The 18820-nt window shown below is 28.2% G+C and overlaps 2 protein-coding genes and 1 pseudogene across 2 annotated transcripts; 2 read left to right on the top strand and 1 right to left on the bottom strand.

Annotated features, from left to right (window-relative positions):
• Nucleotides 1-234: 234 nt before the first annotated feature.
• LOC132934984 (chromobox protein homolog 5-like) lies at nt 235-3080 on the top strand. Its single transcript, XM_061001419.1, has 2 exons — nt 235-475; nt 2474-3080. Exons 1-2 carry the CDS (start codon nt 465-467, stop codon nt 3024-3026), a joined length of 564 nt encoding a protein of 187 aa, XP_060857402.1. The 5' UTR covers nt 235-464; the 3' UTR covers nt 3027-3080.
• A 3295-nt stretch (nt 3081-6375) lies between these two features.
• LOC132934550 (uncharacterized) lies at nt 6376-8435 on the bottom strand (annotated as a pseudogene).
• Nucleotides 8436-8568: 133 nt separating this feature from the next.
• LOC132934985 (uncharacterized) lies at nt 8569-12232 on the top strand. Its single transcript, XM_061001420.1, has 2 exons — nt 8569-8858; nt 11728-12232. The coding sequence occupies exons 1-2, from the start codon at nt 8848-8850 to the stop codon at nt 12146-12148; spliced, it is 432 nt and encodes a 143-aa protein (XP_060857403.1). The 5' UTR covers nt 8569-8847; the 3' UTR covers nt 12149-12232.
• Nucleotides 12233-18820: the final 6588 nt, after the last annotated feature.

Below are 18820 nucleotides of genomic sequence, written 5' to 3' on the forward strand. Positions count from 1 at the left end.
GTCAAAATACGTAAAGTTCACGAAAATGTGCAAGTTATTTTGAGTTGGAAATTTAAAATATTTTTTACTTTGATAACATGATAACATGATGTAAACAAATCGCCCCAAGACACCGTATTACCATGTCCGGTATAATATACAACGTCTTAGTTCGTAAACGTAACCACTACCGCTATCATGTCGACCATGACGACTGATGTCGATTTATTTTCTTCCATTCGGGCGTCGCTGTTCCATTGTTGGGTCTGTCGTTTCACTTATTGCTCCTCGCTCGTCGTCTGTTGTCTGTCCGCTCATCACCACTCCTCAACAGTACCAAACAGCTAACCACATTAAAACGCAGCCGAAGCAGTCGCCGTCGTTCCTGTGGCTACACACCTCTGTCCTTACGGATCCCGCCGAGTGGTAGAGTGGTATTTTCCCGACGCTGAGCATTCGTTTCCGGTCGATTCCATTCCTTCGACATGTTTTCAAGGTAAGTGTCAACTAAAAATTCACGCGCGTACACGGCCGTACACCTCGCGTTCACTCGGTTTTTAAAAGCGGATTTCATCGTTTGCACTCACTGTTTCCATATCATCGAGAGTACATTTTCGCGAAATCTAATGAAAACATTAAAAACGTGACCCATACACAAACGCTCAGATACACCTCACCCTTCCCCTTCACCACAAAAGCAACTGACGCCGCCGCCATCGTCCAAATATCATATGCTGGTTACGGAATAACATTTGAAAAATTACGAAAACCAGTTGGAATATACGGTGGATATCAACTGTTTATGGTCTAATGTTTGTATCTTACACCTACGTAGTTTGCGCACAGCCCGAAAAACAATATTGAGAATATGAGAATACGCGTACGTTACCGCCGTCAAACTGTTCGCGCGCACGCATCCGCGTTCGCTTACAAATAAAAAATAAATACATTACATATAATTTTGTGTGCGGACTGTCGGTGATCCAAAAGACGATTGTTTTGAATAAAGGTTGAAGTCAATTAAACAATAAATTAAATAATTGTGGTTTTTCAATATTATGAATGTATTTTCATTCGTTTTCGTGTTACCTACTAGTAGTGTGGTGCTGCAATCTTTTATTATTAACTATTTAAATAACAAACAATCATATGCAACTAAAATGGTGTCGTAAAAGCAATATTTTACTTGGAATGTATGATTTTCATTTTAAGGTTTAACTTCATTTTTATTTTATTTTTTCAATACAAGCATACTTGCAAATTATTAACTATTTAAATAACAAACAATTATATGTAAATCAATCAAAGTATTATTTAACTTTGAATGCTATTTATTTTTTGTTAGTAATTGAACATAATAATTGCTGTGGTTCATATTTTTTCGCACGTGGTTTATACTCAAGAGTGGATCGGCCCACCAGGATTTCGGGAGTTTTCACATTGGATTGCCCCCTACGCAATTATATTTTTGTGATACCAATACTTAATTTTGAATAGTTAAAAAAAAAAAAAAAAAAATATTACAACCCCAAATTTTAAATTGTTGGAACAAACAAGGATTTGAATAAGTCTTATATTATGTAATACTAACCTAGTACTCTATCACTAAAATTTAAGCACACTTTAAACATAATATAACCTATTTGTTGAGTAAGACTTAAATTTAATTAAGTTCCTATATTGAAACTTTTAAATATTTAAATCAATCTTAAAACCGTGGAAGGTACTGAATATTCATTAGATGTATAATATTTAATGATACAATAATAGGTATGATGATTAACTTTCATTTTCTTCATCATTAGGTGTAGCACTATATTATGGAAACTTGTTTACGTTTGGGATTTGTTGTACTATATCATTTGTTAATATTAACAATGTATAATAAATTTGTTGTCTCATAAAAGTGCGCAAATTTTACATTTAGCAGATCAAGTTTAGCTCCGTTAGTTTAAAAATTAGAGGGAATTTACCTAAATTAAAATATAACAAAAAGCCTAGGAGAAGCCAGTTTTACCTTTATATTTTAATTTTAAAGAGATTTATCAGTATTATAAAACTGTAAATTGTTTGTTTATCTTAAAATACTCATATCTTGCTTCAAAATTAAAATATGATAAAAGGATTATGAGATGCCCTAGATAATAATCTTACCTCTAAACTGTATAAGAGGTCAATTAACCTTAATTTTTGAACTAACGGAGCTAATTGTGATCTGCTGGGCGTAAGATTCAGATTGTTACAAGCTTGTAGATCGGAGACAACAAATGTCTGTGTAGCGTCCTCTTCAATAAAAAATAAAAAATATGATATACCCATAATTTCAGTGTTTATTTGAAATAATGCTTATTTGCTGACATACTTAAAGTAATGTCCTATGGATAACAATTTACGTGGTGTTTTTTGGTGTCATCATTTTTCCAAGTTATTTAAAATAAATTATATATCTCTTTTGATTTATTATCATTAACATATTAATGTATTTTTGTTCCAGAACTAGAGAAGCCGTTGCAAACATAGAACCTAGTGGTACTGCTGCAGAAGAGGATCAAGAAGAGGAATATTCTGTGGAAAAAGTTTTAGATAAACGTACAAGAAACAATCAAATAGAATATTTACTTAAATGGGATGGCTACAATCATAATCATAATACTTGGGAACCCCTGGAAAATCTTGATTGCAAAGACTTAATAAACGAGTACGAAGAAACTGAAAGAAAAAGAAAGGAAAAAGTTGGGCGTGGTGGCAGTAGCTATAAACGTACACTTTCAACTTCAACGGTTAAAACTATTGGGTTATTAGAAGGTCATCGTAAGATCAGGAATAAAAAGAACAATGTAATTGACAATTATGACACGGACAATGACGAATTACCAATTATGAAAATTCCAGAAAGAATTATGGGTGCAACTGATGCTAGTGGCCAATTGATATTTTTAATGAAGTGGAGAGGAGTAAAAGAACTCGATTTAATCCCAGCTAAAGAGGCTAATTTAAAGTGGCCTCAAATTGTTATTCAGTTCTATGAAGAAAGACTTGAAATATGAATCTTGAAATATAAAATGGTGTTTGACTATTATAATATGAATAAAGATTACATGTGCTCAAAAAATAAAATTTTTTTTTTTTATCAAATCCTATTGTAAATGTTATCAATTATTTAATGTGTTGATTATATGTGGCAGTTATGCCTTACAAATGAAAATATCAGATTCTCTATTATAAAATACTTCAATGTAAGTAACTATATAAAATTTCATAAACTGTATCCTTATTTTAATTTTTTTAAGTGGTTATAAAATATACAAAATAGGGTAATATGTGAGATTTGCAATTTTGAATTAAGTTGTTTTTAATTAAATAATATAAGTGAAAAAAAGTTGTACAATTAGTATGCATTTAAAAAACACAATATGTTAGATGTATACTTATAGGTTAGGCACTATGTATATTTAAAATTATGATTATTAACTTGCTACAGTTACTCAAAACTAATGTGAAATAGTTTTTAATAGAAATTAAAAAAAAAATAACCTTTTAAAAGGTAAATCATAAAAATAAGACATATCAGTTATATGCATATTATACAAGGTATAGTAAAATTAAGAATAAAATAATATTGTATTGAAAAAATATAGTCAATAAAATAATGTTAAATTGTGAAAATAATATTTTCAATATGGTTCTAATCACCTCATTTTATATGAATGTAGTTAAATTTTTAAATTTCCATTAGTTGTATCATAGTCTATGTAGGGTTGCCATACGTCCCGGTTTTGCCGGGTGTTAACGCCCAAAGCAGGGGCTACCCGAAGGACCACTCGGTGATGCCCGAGCACAATTTCTCGAATTAAGTAGGCCCAAGTAATCACTAACGCCGGCAATTTCGCTGGGTAGGCTACTAAACGTGCCTTCGTCTGATCTTATGGTGGATAGGCAATTCTACGCACGACGACGACAACGACGAGGAGCGGGAGGGATCTAACGAGGAATGATGATGGTGCAAGTTAATTATGGGGGGGGGGGGGTGTCTCTGTGATCGATTCGGTTTGGTGCAATGACCACAGAGCTCACAAAATCAGGGAGAATACTTAAGACTACTTAATCCTAATGAGGGCTTGAGAGGACGCTGAACTGGAGCACTCGGTAGGTGTCGACCTGGACGACCTGGGCGGCCTCTCACACAACGTATTTGTTGCTGGCGGACTTACGCGTCGGCACTCTCATTGATCGTGACGTGGACTCCAGGACAGCAATACACAATAGTCGGGAGACACTGACTATGTTGAGCAGATGAGAGGAGGTAATATAAATTTAACAGTACCTTAAGACGTGCGTTGGGTTAAGACGGTCTTTATTTGAATGTAGTGAACAATAAAATCTGTGCGTTCACGGATGTGTATAATAGTATATAATATAATCTCTTTGATTGATGAATTTCAAAATAATAATAATACTTATGAATCGCAGAATAATAATAATAATTTTAATAAATACTATGCGCTCAATGCGACTTAAATAATACAAAAAAAAACGACGACGAAAAACACCGCTAGCGAGACACGAATAAAATATAGTTTTTACGTAAAAAATAATAATACGAAGAAAAAAAAGGGCGTTGGCCGAATAATACAAATATCACGAACAACAAAACAAAAACAATGATAATCGCGAGGCCAACGAACGAGCAAATGATTGCACACAGAAGACAAAACAAAGAGCATAAATAAAATAACAATTACAATCATTTAACAATTTATACATGACGGAATGGTGGATAGACGAGGAGTGGACGGTGGGACTGGAAAGGAACCATAATTCTCTTTCTGGTACCCGTTTGTCGTAAAGTTTTTCATCTTCATACCTATGGTAGTTAGACATACATGTTTTATTAGATGTGTTGTATGATGTAACCTGTAAATAGCTATCATTTAATAATAATAATACAATAAAATATAATAATTATAATTTTGTTTTAATAAAATATTCCTATAACTAGGTTAAACAAATCAATAAACAGGAAAGCAGAGGGTCCATGAGTTGCCAACAGAATTAATTAACACCTTCACCAATTACACCTGCTTTACACGCTTAACAGAACTTTCAATACTATATACGACACAGGTTACATACCAGATATGTCTACATTTACATTACAGTATACAGTCTACAGTTTACATTTGTGGCAATAAACAACCATTAGTAAATAGAACGGACTATTGTACAATTTATATTATTAGAACAAACTACTATTTAATTTTTACTGTTCCAATCGACTATGAATTATTCGAATCATCATATTTTTGGATCACTGACGATACAATATTTATATTACAACATACTTTTATTATAAAATGTATTGTTTCCCTGTAACATGTAAATGCAGTGTAAGGTAAATTACTTTTAAAAAGTAATGAAATTACATTACTCGTTACTTCAAATATTTATATTTAAATTACAATTAAGTTACCTAAAATTATTTTTATCACATTATATTATTTTTTCATTAGGTAATAAAGTAATGCGTTACAAATAACGTTACTTTTTTTTATCATTGTAAACAGTTAATTTTTTTGAACCATATTCAATTCATACGATTCAAATAACTCAACCATAGACACAGAAACCCCTAATTCTTATTAAATAAAAAAATCAAATATCGATCTTAAAAACAAATTTATCTTTTAATAACATTATTAATACCCATTTGGAATTACATATTCAACTATAGGGTTTAAGCTAAACCATCAAATTTACAAAAACATTCAGGTATATCAATGATTTTCACTCCACCTAATAACACTATTAACAGATACACACTACTACATCTCCAAACACACTTTAACAAATCAATAGAACATAAATATCACCATCAACCATTAAGGCTTTAAAAGTTTTAGTTTAACATTTTATGATATAGTAATATTATTAATATGTGTATAATGTGTTATTAATCAGTGTCAAAAAATGAAAACATATTAGAATTCAAGTAATTCATGTTCTAAAAATTTAAATGTTTGCTATTTAAATAACTTATCAATTAAATCAAAAAAATGTATTACCTTTTAATTAATCCTCTCTTAAAAGAAATTACCAATGGTTTGCAAAAAACTATATTTTTCATATTGTTTAACGATTTATGTATTGAATTAATAGTAGGGAGCAAATATCCCAATATATTTTTATCACCCAGCAATATGTCTAAAGCTCTAGATACAGGTTTCATGACCTAAAATATAAGATAATCTTTAGAATATATTTTAAACATATTAGAAAATAATTATTAAATATGCGTATTTATGCATAAAATTTACATTGCAGCATTCTTCTAAAAATGAGACTCCCCGAAGTCTTGAAATAGTAGACCGTTGCAACAATGGATTTTATAGCATCATATTATGAATTCCATCTAAACATAAAACATATGATATTATTATTTATTAATAATTAATTTTTTTTTTAAGGCAAAATATTAGAAAAATAATTAGAAAATACCTTGTGGGATTAGACGTTATGAGATAACGACCAAGATGATATTTTACGATATCTGCACTTAAAGTAGACTAATTTTGTTTGTTAAAAATTGCTTGGCACTTTTGAATACTCTCTTACTGATTGTGTTATTTACAAGGTATTTTTCAGCATTTTTGATATCAATTGAATCAATTAAATTCATTGTGTGTGCATTGTTGTTGTTGTTGTGTGTTGATGAGTGGGTAACAATATTCTTAAGAAATTATCAACAGATGGTGGTTCACTTTCAAGAGTATTTGTTATTTCTACAGAGACTTCATTTTCTTCAGTTACACCAATCATCATCATAACTGTATACTCTAGAAAATAAAAATATTTTTTTTGCTTAAATATACTAAGAAAAATTATTGTTTTAATTTATAATTTATAGGTTATAACTATATTTAGTGCTCAATAAAAATTTGCAGCTTCTTATATAAATAAATGTTTATTGTTTAAATATTTAATAATCTAGGTAAACTCTAAATTATTCAACTCTATAAATTACTTTATAAATATTCTTATAAAAATATATTTAAATTGTATGTTGGCATATACATGTAAGTACCTACAATTATTATACTTTATATAAATATTTAGTTAATAATTATATAGATACTAATATACTATATTTATTTTAAATTATCAGTGTCTCAAATATTATTACCTATCTATTAATTTGTGACAAGTGGATCAATTGTCTCTTAAGCTAATGTCAATTGAAACCAAAATAATCATTGAGTATTTATATTATTTTATTATCTTATATCAATTATATTTAAGTATTAATTTACCTATAAGTTATATTTTAAAAAAAATATATTTTGAAAATGCTTAACTCATAATTTATAAATTATTATTCTGAATCATAAGAAAAATTATATTAAATAAATATAAATGCTAAAATTTTAATATTAAAAAAGAAAAATCACAAATATCATTTTTAAATACTTACCTACTATAAAGTGATATAACTATATAATTAAGTATTAATGTACATATTGCATATCTGTGTTGTTGAACAAAAATTAAATATATTATTTAAATACTGTAAGTACAAAATTGTTTCCAACAAAATCTATAAAAGAGTCAGCATAGCATAAATAAAAATATACAACATTTTTAATTGATTTATAAACTAAAATATGAATTATAAGTTATAACTAATAATTGTAAGATTGTTATTTGAGTTCATAATTTAATTTATTCAGTAATTATTAACAAATGCATATAAAATAATAATCATAATCATAATTACCTAAAACTTTTGACAAAATTTGCTGCATTGTCAGTGACTTTTTATGTTGTTTTATTCTGAATTTTAAATTCGTTCAGTGCTTTGTATATAGATTCAGCAATATTGTCAAATGTGTGTCTTCCTCTCATTTGTCTACATGAAACAGTTGTTTCTAATATAACTGACTTTGGATAAGTGAACGGGTTAACAATACGTTTTTAATGACAAGCGAGGCGTGGTGACTTTAAATATTAAAAAAGGTTAGATAAGTTTTATCATCGTAATAAACACGACTTGAGATTATAGATGATAATTAATAAAGAATAGATACGACATACTTGAGGACGGCACGGTCCTGAATCAGACCGTATTTAACCTTTAGTGAGGAGATTTGTTTAGATATCAATATATGATAACTGAATATTTATTATTTTAAATACTGATGAATAGCGGTGCAGTTACGTTTGAAGACAACTGTAGTCCATAAAATTCATAAATTGATAGGTAAAATACAAGACGTACTGATCCAACCGTCATTATAATTATAAAGTATAAACACAGATCATATAGAATGTTCACATTATAATCATTAATCTGTAGTGTAAACTATAAATTAGACATCGCTTTTAGTTTTTTACAATAAGTAACTTACTTGTCGTAGTTTTGGATTTTAAATTATTTATTTAAATTTTAGAAATGAATATCAACATATCTCACGATGTCTTATCATATTATTATCAAATGATAACATGATGCAAACAAATCGCTGCGAGATGTCGTATTACCATGTCCGGTATAATAATATACAATGTCTTAGTTCGAGGGCCGTAGGCGTAACCACTACCGCGACTATACCGCTACTGACGTCGATATATTTTCTTCCATTCAGGCGTCGCCGTTTCTTTGTTGAGGCTGTCGTTTCACTTGTTGCTCTCCGCTCGTCGTCTGACGTCTGTCCGCTCTTCACCGGTCCAAACAGCTAACCACATTACATCGCAGCCGAAGCAGTCGCCGTCATTCCAGTGGCCACGCTCCTTCGTACTCACGGATCCTGACGAGTGGTTGAGTGGTATTTCCCGACGCTGAGCATTCATTTCCAGTCGATTCATTCCTTCGATATGTCTTCAAGGTGAGTGTCAACTAATATTCACGTGCGTGCACGGCCGTCCACCTCCCGTTCACTCGGTTTTTACCCGTGGGTTTCATCGTTTGCGCTCGCTGTTCACATATCGTCGAGACAGACCGCGCGAGAGCTAGGCGGAAGTTGACCCGTGTACATTTTCTCGAAATCGAATCAAAAAATTATACACGTTACCCATACATCATCGTTCAAAATGGCGTCGCCGCCGCCCCCCACCCTTCTGCCGCCATCATTCAAATATTTTATGCTGGTTACGAAATAACGTTTGATATATGTCGAAAACCATTTGGAATATACGGTGGATAAACGATATTCCGATCGCGAATCTCAACTGTTTATGGTCCAATGTTTGTATTTTACACTTGCGTAGTTGTGCTCAGCCAGAAGCACAATATTGAGCATTTCAGAATACGCGTACCAATGTTGTCACGGCCAAACTATTCGCGCGCGCGTCCACGTCCGCTAACAAATAAAAAATAATTAATACATTAGGTACCCATATTGTTGTGTGCGGACGCCGGACGGTTGGCGATCCAGGAGACGATTGTCGGGTATATTTATAGATTACGAGAAACCTTTTTTTTGCATTTTTTTTTTTTGAAATTTATGAAGTTAAGTACGCTGAAAATGATGGTGAAGTCAGAATTTGGGGCTTGGGTATAGTTTCAAAATTAGTATATAATACGTAAAATAACTTATAAATGTAACGTCGCCAAACGGGCCGTCGTGGCCCAGTACTCAATACTCAGTGGTGCATTGGCCCACCGTGAATTCCCGATGGATTGCTCCCTATTCAATAATCTGTTTTTAATTATTTTTCTTTAAGTGTTTTATCACTTAAATACAATTTTTGATAACGAAATAGAAAATAAAAAAACACCTTTCTTGTGCTTATTTAGTGGTTGGATGCAACTTATATGGGTAGGTAGGGAGGTGCTTACTATATTTTTGGATGGAAATATATAGTATGCACTGTACTGTGTATACTGTAATCTAAATACCCCAGAATAGATATAATATATACCTCACAAAATATATTAAGCAATTAAAATATTGTTTTTAGTAATTTGTTAATAAATAATAATATTAAATAATTTTTTTATGTGATTATCATATCATTACCTAGTTAATGCGTTTTTGATGTTCAGAGTGTGATATCAATACTCAATTTTGAATAGTGAATAAAAACAAATTCAAAATATTACTACATAGGCCCCAAATTTCAAATTGTTGGAAGTAACAAGAATTTGAATAAGTCTTATATTATGTTAGACTACCCTAGTACTCTACCATTAACATTTAAGCACACTTATAAAAATATTACCTATGCGTTGAGTAAAACCTAAATGAAATTTAAATTGAAACAGTTAAATATTATAGACCAATCCTAAAACTGCGGTTGGTATTGAATATTCATTAGGTATATACTATTAAATGATACAATAAAATGCATAATAATAAACTATTGTTTTTCCAAAAAACCAATTAACAAAGCTTACTATGATAAATCATGCGAATAGGTATATTTATTTGTATGATTCTTCTGAAACGGTTTCTTCAACTTCTTGTAATCAATTACAGTGAATGCTAATACAATTTGTTTGCTTATTAATAGTGTCAGTGTTGTATAAAAATACTTTTAAAAAGTATTTGAGTAGTATGTTTTAATATACTATTAAAAAATATTATTTAAAATATTATCAAAAAAAAATGTTTTCTTTTGTATTTATGTCTTAGGCATTAAATAAGATTTATTTTTATCAATTAGTACCTACATTTTACTAACCAACACATGGATTTTTTTTCATCAATCTTCCGCATTTTAAATATTAGTTTATTATAACTCCAGTAACATTTTTAATTGCAAATATCAGTAAAGCTTTGCTTGAAGTTTCTGACAGTTAAATTTAAATTAAATATTAACAAAATAATAGTTAAAAAAAATTATTCATTATAGCACTATATTATGGAAATGCGTTTACGTTAGGGATATTGATGTACTATATTATTTATTAATATTACCAATGTATAATATATTTTATAAACCAATTATTAGTATGTAGGTAGTAGATGAATACATTTCAAAACATTGTTTGTTCGATTCAATGACAAATCAGTTACTATAAAAAATGTTCCTAACCATCAAGAAGTTAAAAGGCGAACTATTTACAATATTTTTCCGCACCAAAATATTTCCCAAATCTGCCCCTGAGTATAGGTACTTAATCGTTTTGTTTTTTCTATCAAAATGCACTTAAAAGGACACTACTCAGACATGTTTGCTATCTCCGTCTTATAAGTGAGTCAATTTTACATTTAGCAGATCAAGTTTAGCTCTGTTAGTTTAAAAAATTTATCTCTTATACAATTTAAAGGCAAAATTGGCAAATCCTAGCCTTTTTTTTATTTATATTAAAGAGATTTATAAGTATTTTAAAATTGTAAAATTTTTGTATATCTTAAAATACTCATAACACGCTTTAAAATTAAAATATAATAAAAAGCCTCTGAGATACCCTGGATAATAATCTTATCTTTAAACTATATAAGAGGTCTATTCACTCTAATTTTTAAACTAACTGAGCTAACTGTGATCTGCTGAGCTTAAAATTTGGTATGTTACAAACTTGACGGAGACAACAAATGTCTGTGTAGCGTCCTCTTAAATAAAAAATAAAAATATTGAAGTACCTATAATTTCAGCGTTTATTTGAATTAATGCTTATTTGCTAATGACCTATGGATAACAATTGACATGATGATTTTTGGTGTCATATGTAACCAAATTATTTAAAATAAATTATACATATCTTTTGATATATTATAATATTAACATATTAATGTATTTTTGTTCCAGAAAGAGAGAAAGCGAGAATTCAATAAACGAGTTCAATACAAAACTAAGACAAGAAGAAAAGAAAAGTAAAAAGAACGAAAAAATTGGGCGTGGTGACTGTACACTTTTAAAATCAACAGTTACAACTAGTGGTTTACTAGAAGCTTGTCATCAAAAAATCATGATTGCAAAGGATGATATTGACAATATTGATACCGTCAATGATTTTTCTGACAAACCAAATATGAAAATTCCGGAAAAAATTATCACTGCAACTGATTTAAATGGCCAATTGGAAATTTTGATGAAGTGGAGAGGAATAGAAGAAATGGAATTAATCCCAGCTAAAAAGGCTAATTTAATGTGGCCTCAAATGATTATCAAGTTTTATGAAGAAAATATCACATGGAGTTTGCCCTCTGGAAATATAAAAGGTGTTTAACTATTTTAATATGAATACGGATTACATGTGTTCAAAAAATAACATTTATTTTGTATCAAATCTTATAGTAAATGTTTTCAATTATTTTATTTTTTGATTTTTTGTAGCAGTTATGCCTTACAAATAAAAATATCAGTTAATCAATTAAAAAATACTTAGATGTTAGTTACTAAATAAAATTTAAATTAAGATTGATAAAATGTAATGATATTACATATTATCATTATCCGTTTATGTTAATAATTAACTTATTAATCTTGAAATTTTTTATTATTTTTTTGTTTAAATTAAAATTTAATAGTGAATCATTTAATCTTAAACGCAAAAATTATATGTTTATTTAAGTTTATTTTTTTGTTCATATATTGGGCTTAAACATTCTTAATTTGTTTTATTTTAAACATTAAAGTATTTTTCACCATATTATTTTATTTTTTATTATAACTTTTAAAGATAAGTTAGAACTAATAATATCTTTCAAGAATTCCCATTTCAAATCTTCAATTTTATTATAATATGGCGTATTGTAAGCGAATGTGTAGCAAACTCTACGCAAAGCAGAACACGTGTAGCTCCGTTAGTTTAAAAATTAGAGTGGATTGACCTCTTATAAAATCTAAAGGTAAGACTATTATCTAGACAACCTCATGGGCTTTTTCTTATGTTTTAATTTTAAAGCAAGCTATGAGTATTTTAAAATTGTAAATTGTTTGTACATTTTAAAGTACCCAGAACTCACTTAAAAATTAAAATATAGTAAAAAGCTCATGAGGTTGTCTAGATAATAATCTTATCACTATCATCTTTGATTTAGTTTAAACAATATTTTTAGTTCAATATAACTAATATAAGTTGGGGTGCCGTTTGCGGCAATGCATACTTATAAAATATATAATTATAATACTTGTAGTTAGCAGCGGTACATTGGTTAAATGGTTAGCCTAGTTATAAAAATGTTGATGAGTTCCTATTAAATTTACTCAACAAAAATATTATACAGTATTAAAACTTTTACGGTGAAATTCCCACCTCTAGTTATAGTCATGAATCTATACTTTAATCACGTTAAGGAACTTCGGTGGCGATCCAATTTTAGTCGGACAACACCAGTTTGTCCCGCCTACCAAGCCAACCATCTTTGTGGTAAAGCTACTCCTCCGTGCACAAATCGGCCACCGAGATTCCTTCTTATCTTGAACGGAGTATAGGTAAATTCATGGTACGAACATGGTTTGTTTTATAGAACGTTAAAAATTGGGTATGGGGGCAAGGGCCACATAAGCATACGATTCGCCACTCAAAATATTGAATAGGAAAATTATATATGAAGAACTCAAATTAAATATTAAAGTATAAAATGTTGTCAATATCTGTTGTATAACTGACAATCATGGGAAATATATTCTATACTGACTTGTCATCTATTGATTATTCATTTAGGTAGGTACCTATTTAGAGATTAGACTACCGTCACTGGCTCACTGTACCATGATCAACTGCATGTGTATAAAATTGTTAGCACGAATTACGTGTTGATGTGGTTCAAAAATTGATGAGCATCTTATGGTCATCCGTTATTATAACATAGAACAATATTGTTGTATTGTACTAACGAAAAATGAACATTGCACAACAAACGTCAAACATTGTATTATCAGTATAGATATTATGAATTATGATAGGGTAAAATATTTGTAAATACTAAATTGTAACCCAGTTACTGTGAATCACACGAGACGCCACAGATTAGATTTACAATTACTTAGTGTGTAATCGAGAGTAAAACAACATTTTTATCAAACTACAGATTGTTTATTTATTATAATATTATTTTTGAATTTTTACAATAAATGTGTATAATATTATAGATTATAGAATATATGTATAGATGATTAATTTGGTAGTAGAGTTAGTAATACATGTATTGCTAAACTATTATTTGCTGGTATCTTGTGAAATTAAGTATAATTTAAATTTAGCCTTTGTAAATTAGTACCTACCAGTAAGATAATAAATTAAGAAAAATGTATTGAAAATAAACTGCATACTAATTCTATATTTAACTGGCACAAATCTAATACAATTTACATACCTAACAAAAAAAAAAATACTTTGAGATATTTTGAGCATAATTAAAAATAAATTGAATTACAATGAAAAATAAAACAAAAAAAAATGTTCTAAATTAGAAATAATTTTTTTAAATAAAAAAATATAATACAAATATGACAAGATTTGATATTTCATGTATGTGTATACGTTAATTTTTTTAGAGTTATGCCAAAAACGAAAATCGATTCAAATTACTCAACTTTTAAGTCGTTTTTCACGGAATTTTTGAAAACGATTGATAGTTTTATGATTTGACCTCTGGCCCTTGCAACTGCAGTAAGGGTAGTGTGTTTTTTCATTCTGAAAATAAAAACTTTTTTTGTTAAAAACATTTATTTCAGTTTAATACGAATAAATAGTTTAAATTTTAAACAGTTTCAAACAATGAATTAAACAGTAGGCATTTAAACAACACAAGTAGTAATTAAATAAATAATCTAAAAAACTCCACTCAGAATCAAAGACATGAAATTTAAAAACTTATTTATACTTCACTTTTACTAAAATATAATATATTTTAATTAATAACACATTTAAGCAAATTTACGATATTACGATCATTATAATTTATTGTAAATCTTATGAAATCAATTTCACTATACAGAGTGTAATAGAAAGACCTTACAAATAAAAAAAAAATATACAAGTTAAACGTAGGTATGTCAAAAATGATGAACATTTTTGGTTATGAAATAATTATTTATAAAATATACTTCAGTGTCAGGAAATTCCTATAAAGAATATTTCGAAAAAGTTATTAATTATTAGTTTTTACTATTATAATATTATGTAACAAATTAATGTACTGCAAAAAAATATTGATATTTTAAAAAATTGTAAAAATAATCTAGTTCAAATATAGGAAAAAATTAGTAGTTTTGAATTTTTTCAAAAACAAAACTGAATTAACATTTTTTTGTCTTTGGTATTATAAAAAATAAGCAATAGATGTACTGCTCTCAAGCAAGGTCTTGTATTTGAAAAAAAAATTCCATTTTATGTTATTTGCAATTAAAACGTTACACAATTTTTGCGTTTATTGTTATTTAGAATTAAAACGTTTTTCAACTTTTGCGTTTATCGTTATTTAAAACTAAAATGTCATACAAGTTTTGCATTTATCGTTATTTAAAATAGTGTTAATACCTATTAAATTTAAAAATAATAACTAATGCGGGTAGTTATTTCCGGATATGGAATATAACATAATCAATTCTTAGATTGTTTGCATGAAATAAATGTTTCTACAAAACCAATAGACCTTTTAAATACATAGATTTAGAAATAATTCTCTCTGCGTTATTTTTTGATCATTGATATTCTATAAATTACGTTTTGCGTTATTTTTTGTTTAATGATATTCTATAAATAACGTTTTGCGTTATGTTTTGTTTAATGATACATAATATATTTTGTTAATCGTTATGTTTTTTTTTTGCAGTATTAAATTATTTTTGATTATCACTTTCCGTTTTAATTACGTTTACAAATTTCAAGAGTTTTTTTTATCAAATATAACGTTACAATCATAAAAAAAAAAATATACTTATATATTAGAAAAAAAAGCTATTTCATTTTTCATGTTCGTCCGTTACACTGCACTGTATTTCACTATAATGTTGTCGATATTTTGTCGATTTACTGTATATTTTCAAACTAAATAAAAGTTCAAATGTGAGATATCATGGCATAATATTATCACGTAGATACCTAAAACAATTATAATTTACGTACCTACCTAGTTTTGGAATACAGTTTTCCAAAAGCATTTGATGCTGTGATTAAGTTTGAATGTATTTCGATTACTTATTCAGAACACTTTTATTTTATTTTATATTTATTGTTTTGCTGTAGTTCATAAATTATCTCAATTATCATACATAGGTACCAAGACTGGGAAGTTAATGATTTTTTTTAACTCAGTTAAGTTAAATTAATATGCACCAATAACAAAAAGTTAAAACTTATAAGTTAATTTAATCATAGGTTAACTCAGTTAAGTTAAAAGTTAATACACACTTTTTGTTAACTTATTATTAAGTTAAAAAAAGTTAATTTGTTTATACAACGCTAGCGTACTTAATTTTTTTGAGATTAATTAAAAACAATAATTATTATTATATTCACCTGGTATGTATCGATACATATACTAGCAATAACAGACCATACTTCATCATTAGTCTACAGGCCTCAATACACGTTCCAAAACTTCTATATTAACACCTTCATGACATACAGAAAGTTCTTCAACTAGTTAGTTCATGTGTGGGATCATGACGTTTGACAGACTTCAAATGTTTCGAAAAACCTCCTATAATATATCTTGTAATCTTGGTAGTAATCTTGATACTTGCAGAAGAAAAAAAAACAGTCTTAGCTGATGATCTTTTTTTTCTGCTCGTAATTAAATGTTTGTTACGTGGCGAACTATGCCAGATGCCGGCAACATATCAGAACTTAAAATTTAATGATTCAATAATCAATAGTGATTAGTGAGCTAATGGTCCCTTAAACAAGATTTAGTGGCCCACGATTGATCAATTAAATTTAATAAATTGTTTAATAATGTGATATGGTACACAGCATAAATATAATAAATATTTTCTATTTATTCTATGGTTTAGCCAACATATTATCTTGATATTTGTATTATAGTTTATATATATTATAATATCACGCATATATACCATGGTATACATAAATATAGTATTTTAAAATTTAAATTACTTACAGCTAATTAATTTGTTGATTTTTCACAAATATACAAAAATTCTAACTGGAATAATATTAATTATTTATTTTATTTCGTATTACCTATTATTTATTATGTTAGTATCTATAATTTTACGTTGACCTATTGTCCATGCATTGTAAAAAGTAGCGTGAATTGTACATTATGGCAGATAATTTGTAACAGGAATATTTTATTATAACAATAATATTATTATCTATCGTGCTATTTATAACGGCTTGTGGCCCGCATAATAAATTAATAATGTGTTATTTAAAAACAAAACATAATATCGGTAATCCATGACGATAACATTGTTTTGCAAAAATAGGATATCGTCAAATATATTGAAATAAATGTCGTATACTTTTGAAGACCTATGATCAAAAAAAGTTCTATAGGTAATTCTACAATTAAGTTTTTATATTAAATTTGAATTCATTGAAAAATCATTGTATACGTAACGATGAAATATGATTTTAAGCGGAAACTCAATGTTAATTTATATTGTTATTGCCTATGATTAGTCATTAGAACTAATTTTTGCCAAAACAAATCCCGCATAATATAAAATATATCATATAATATTAATTATTAATTTAATATTTCCAGTTGTTGTCTTAAGAGGATGTCACACCCGCATTTGTTGTCTCTGCTGAAAGACATAGCATAAACTGTTTTAACAAATGAAAAAAACCAAAAAACCAAATGCTTAGAAGCAAATAACTTGTACTGTATTTATGTTATCTAAAATATGAGCACGCTGATGCATAGATCCATCCTTTATGTTCAGAAATTTTGGAGCCACTACTACAAACACAGAAAGATAAAAGTTGTCCCGCGCTAAACAGTTGTTGATATGTTGTATATTTGTAGGACGGAGACAAAACACGCTGGTGTGACAAACTTTTAACTTAAACTTTTAAGTCAACACAGACATGTCTATATAACAGTGTGGATAAGTTCACGGTATACCTAAATACATAATAATATTATAGCTTAAAATGTGTCTAAAAATTACGAAAATGTCATTGTGTATAATCTAGGGACACGTAAATATCATAAATATTTTCTATTTATTCTATGGTTTAGCCAACATATTATCTTCATATTTGTATTATAGTTTATATATATTATAATATCACGCTTTTGTTTTACCTAACCTAGTAGGTACGTAGATATTTAAAATAACTATTGTATAATTGAAATATCAAATATCTCTGGACTAACGTGTTGACAATTGACATAATATGCGTCTGAATTAAGATATCATCACTTATAATTATATTTTTTTTTATTTCTTCTGAAATATGTACATATTGTACCTATGTATTATTCTATCAAAATGGGAACTCTAATAATATCAAAAAAAGTATTTTTTAAGTGGTAGAATGTATGATATAGAATTGGGAAAAATGTTGAAAAATACAGTAATTATAAATCCTCATTCACTTATATAGGTTCACTAATATTATAGTTAAATATTTCTATGATATTTGGAAGATAAAGAGGCTAAAATTATATAACTAAGCTGAAATGTTGTATTAAAAATTTAGGAATTAGTGTGATCCCCATGATTGTGTGTCAAATTATTTTACCAAGGCTGGGCAAGTTAATGATTTTTTTTAACCCAGTTAAGTTAAGTTAATGTGCATCAATAACAAAAAGCTAAAAGTTAAAAGTTAATTTAACTATAAGTTAACTGAGTTATGTTAAAATTTAATATACACATTTTGTTAAATTTTTATTAAGTTAAAAAAAAGTTAATTTGTTTGTAAAACACTAGCGTACTTAATATTTTTCCATCCCAAAACTATAGACTCTAATGT

This window comes from Metopolophium dirhodum, chromosome 1, assembly GCF_019925205.1.
Source record: "Metopolophium dirhodum isolate CAU chromosome 1, ASM1992520v1, whole genome shotgun sequence".
NCBI lineage: Eukaryota > Metazoa > Arthropoda > Insecta > Hemiptera > Aphididae > Metopolophium > Metopolophium dirhodum.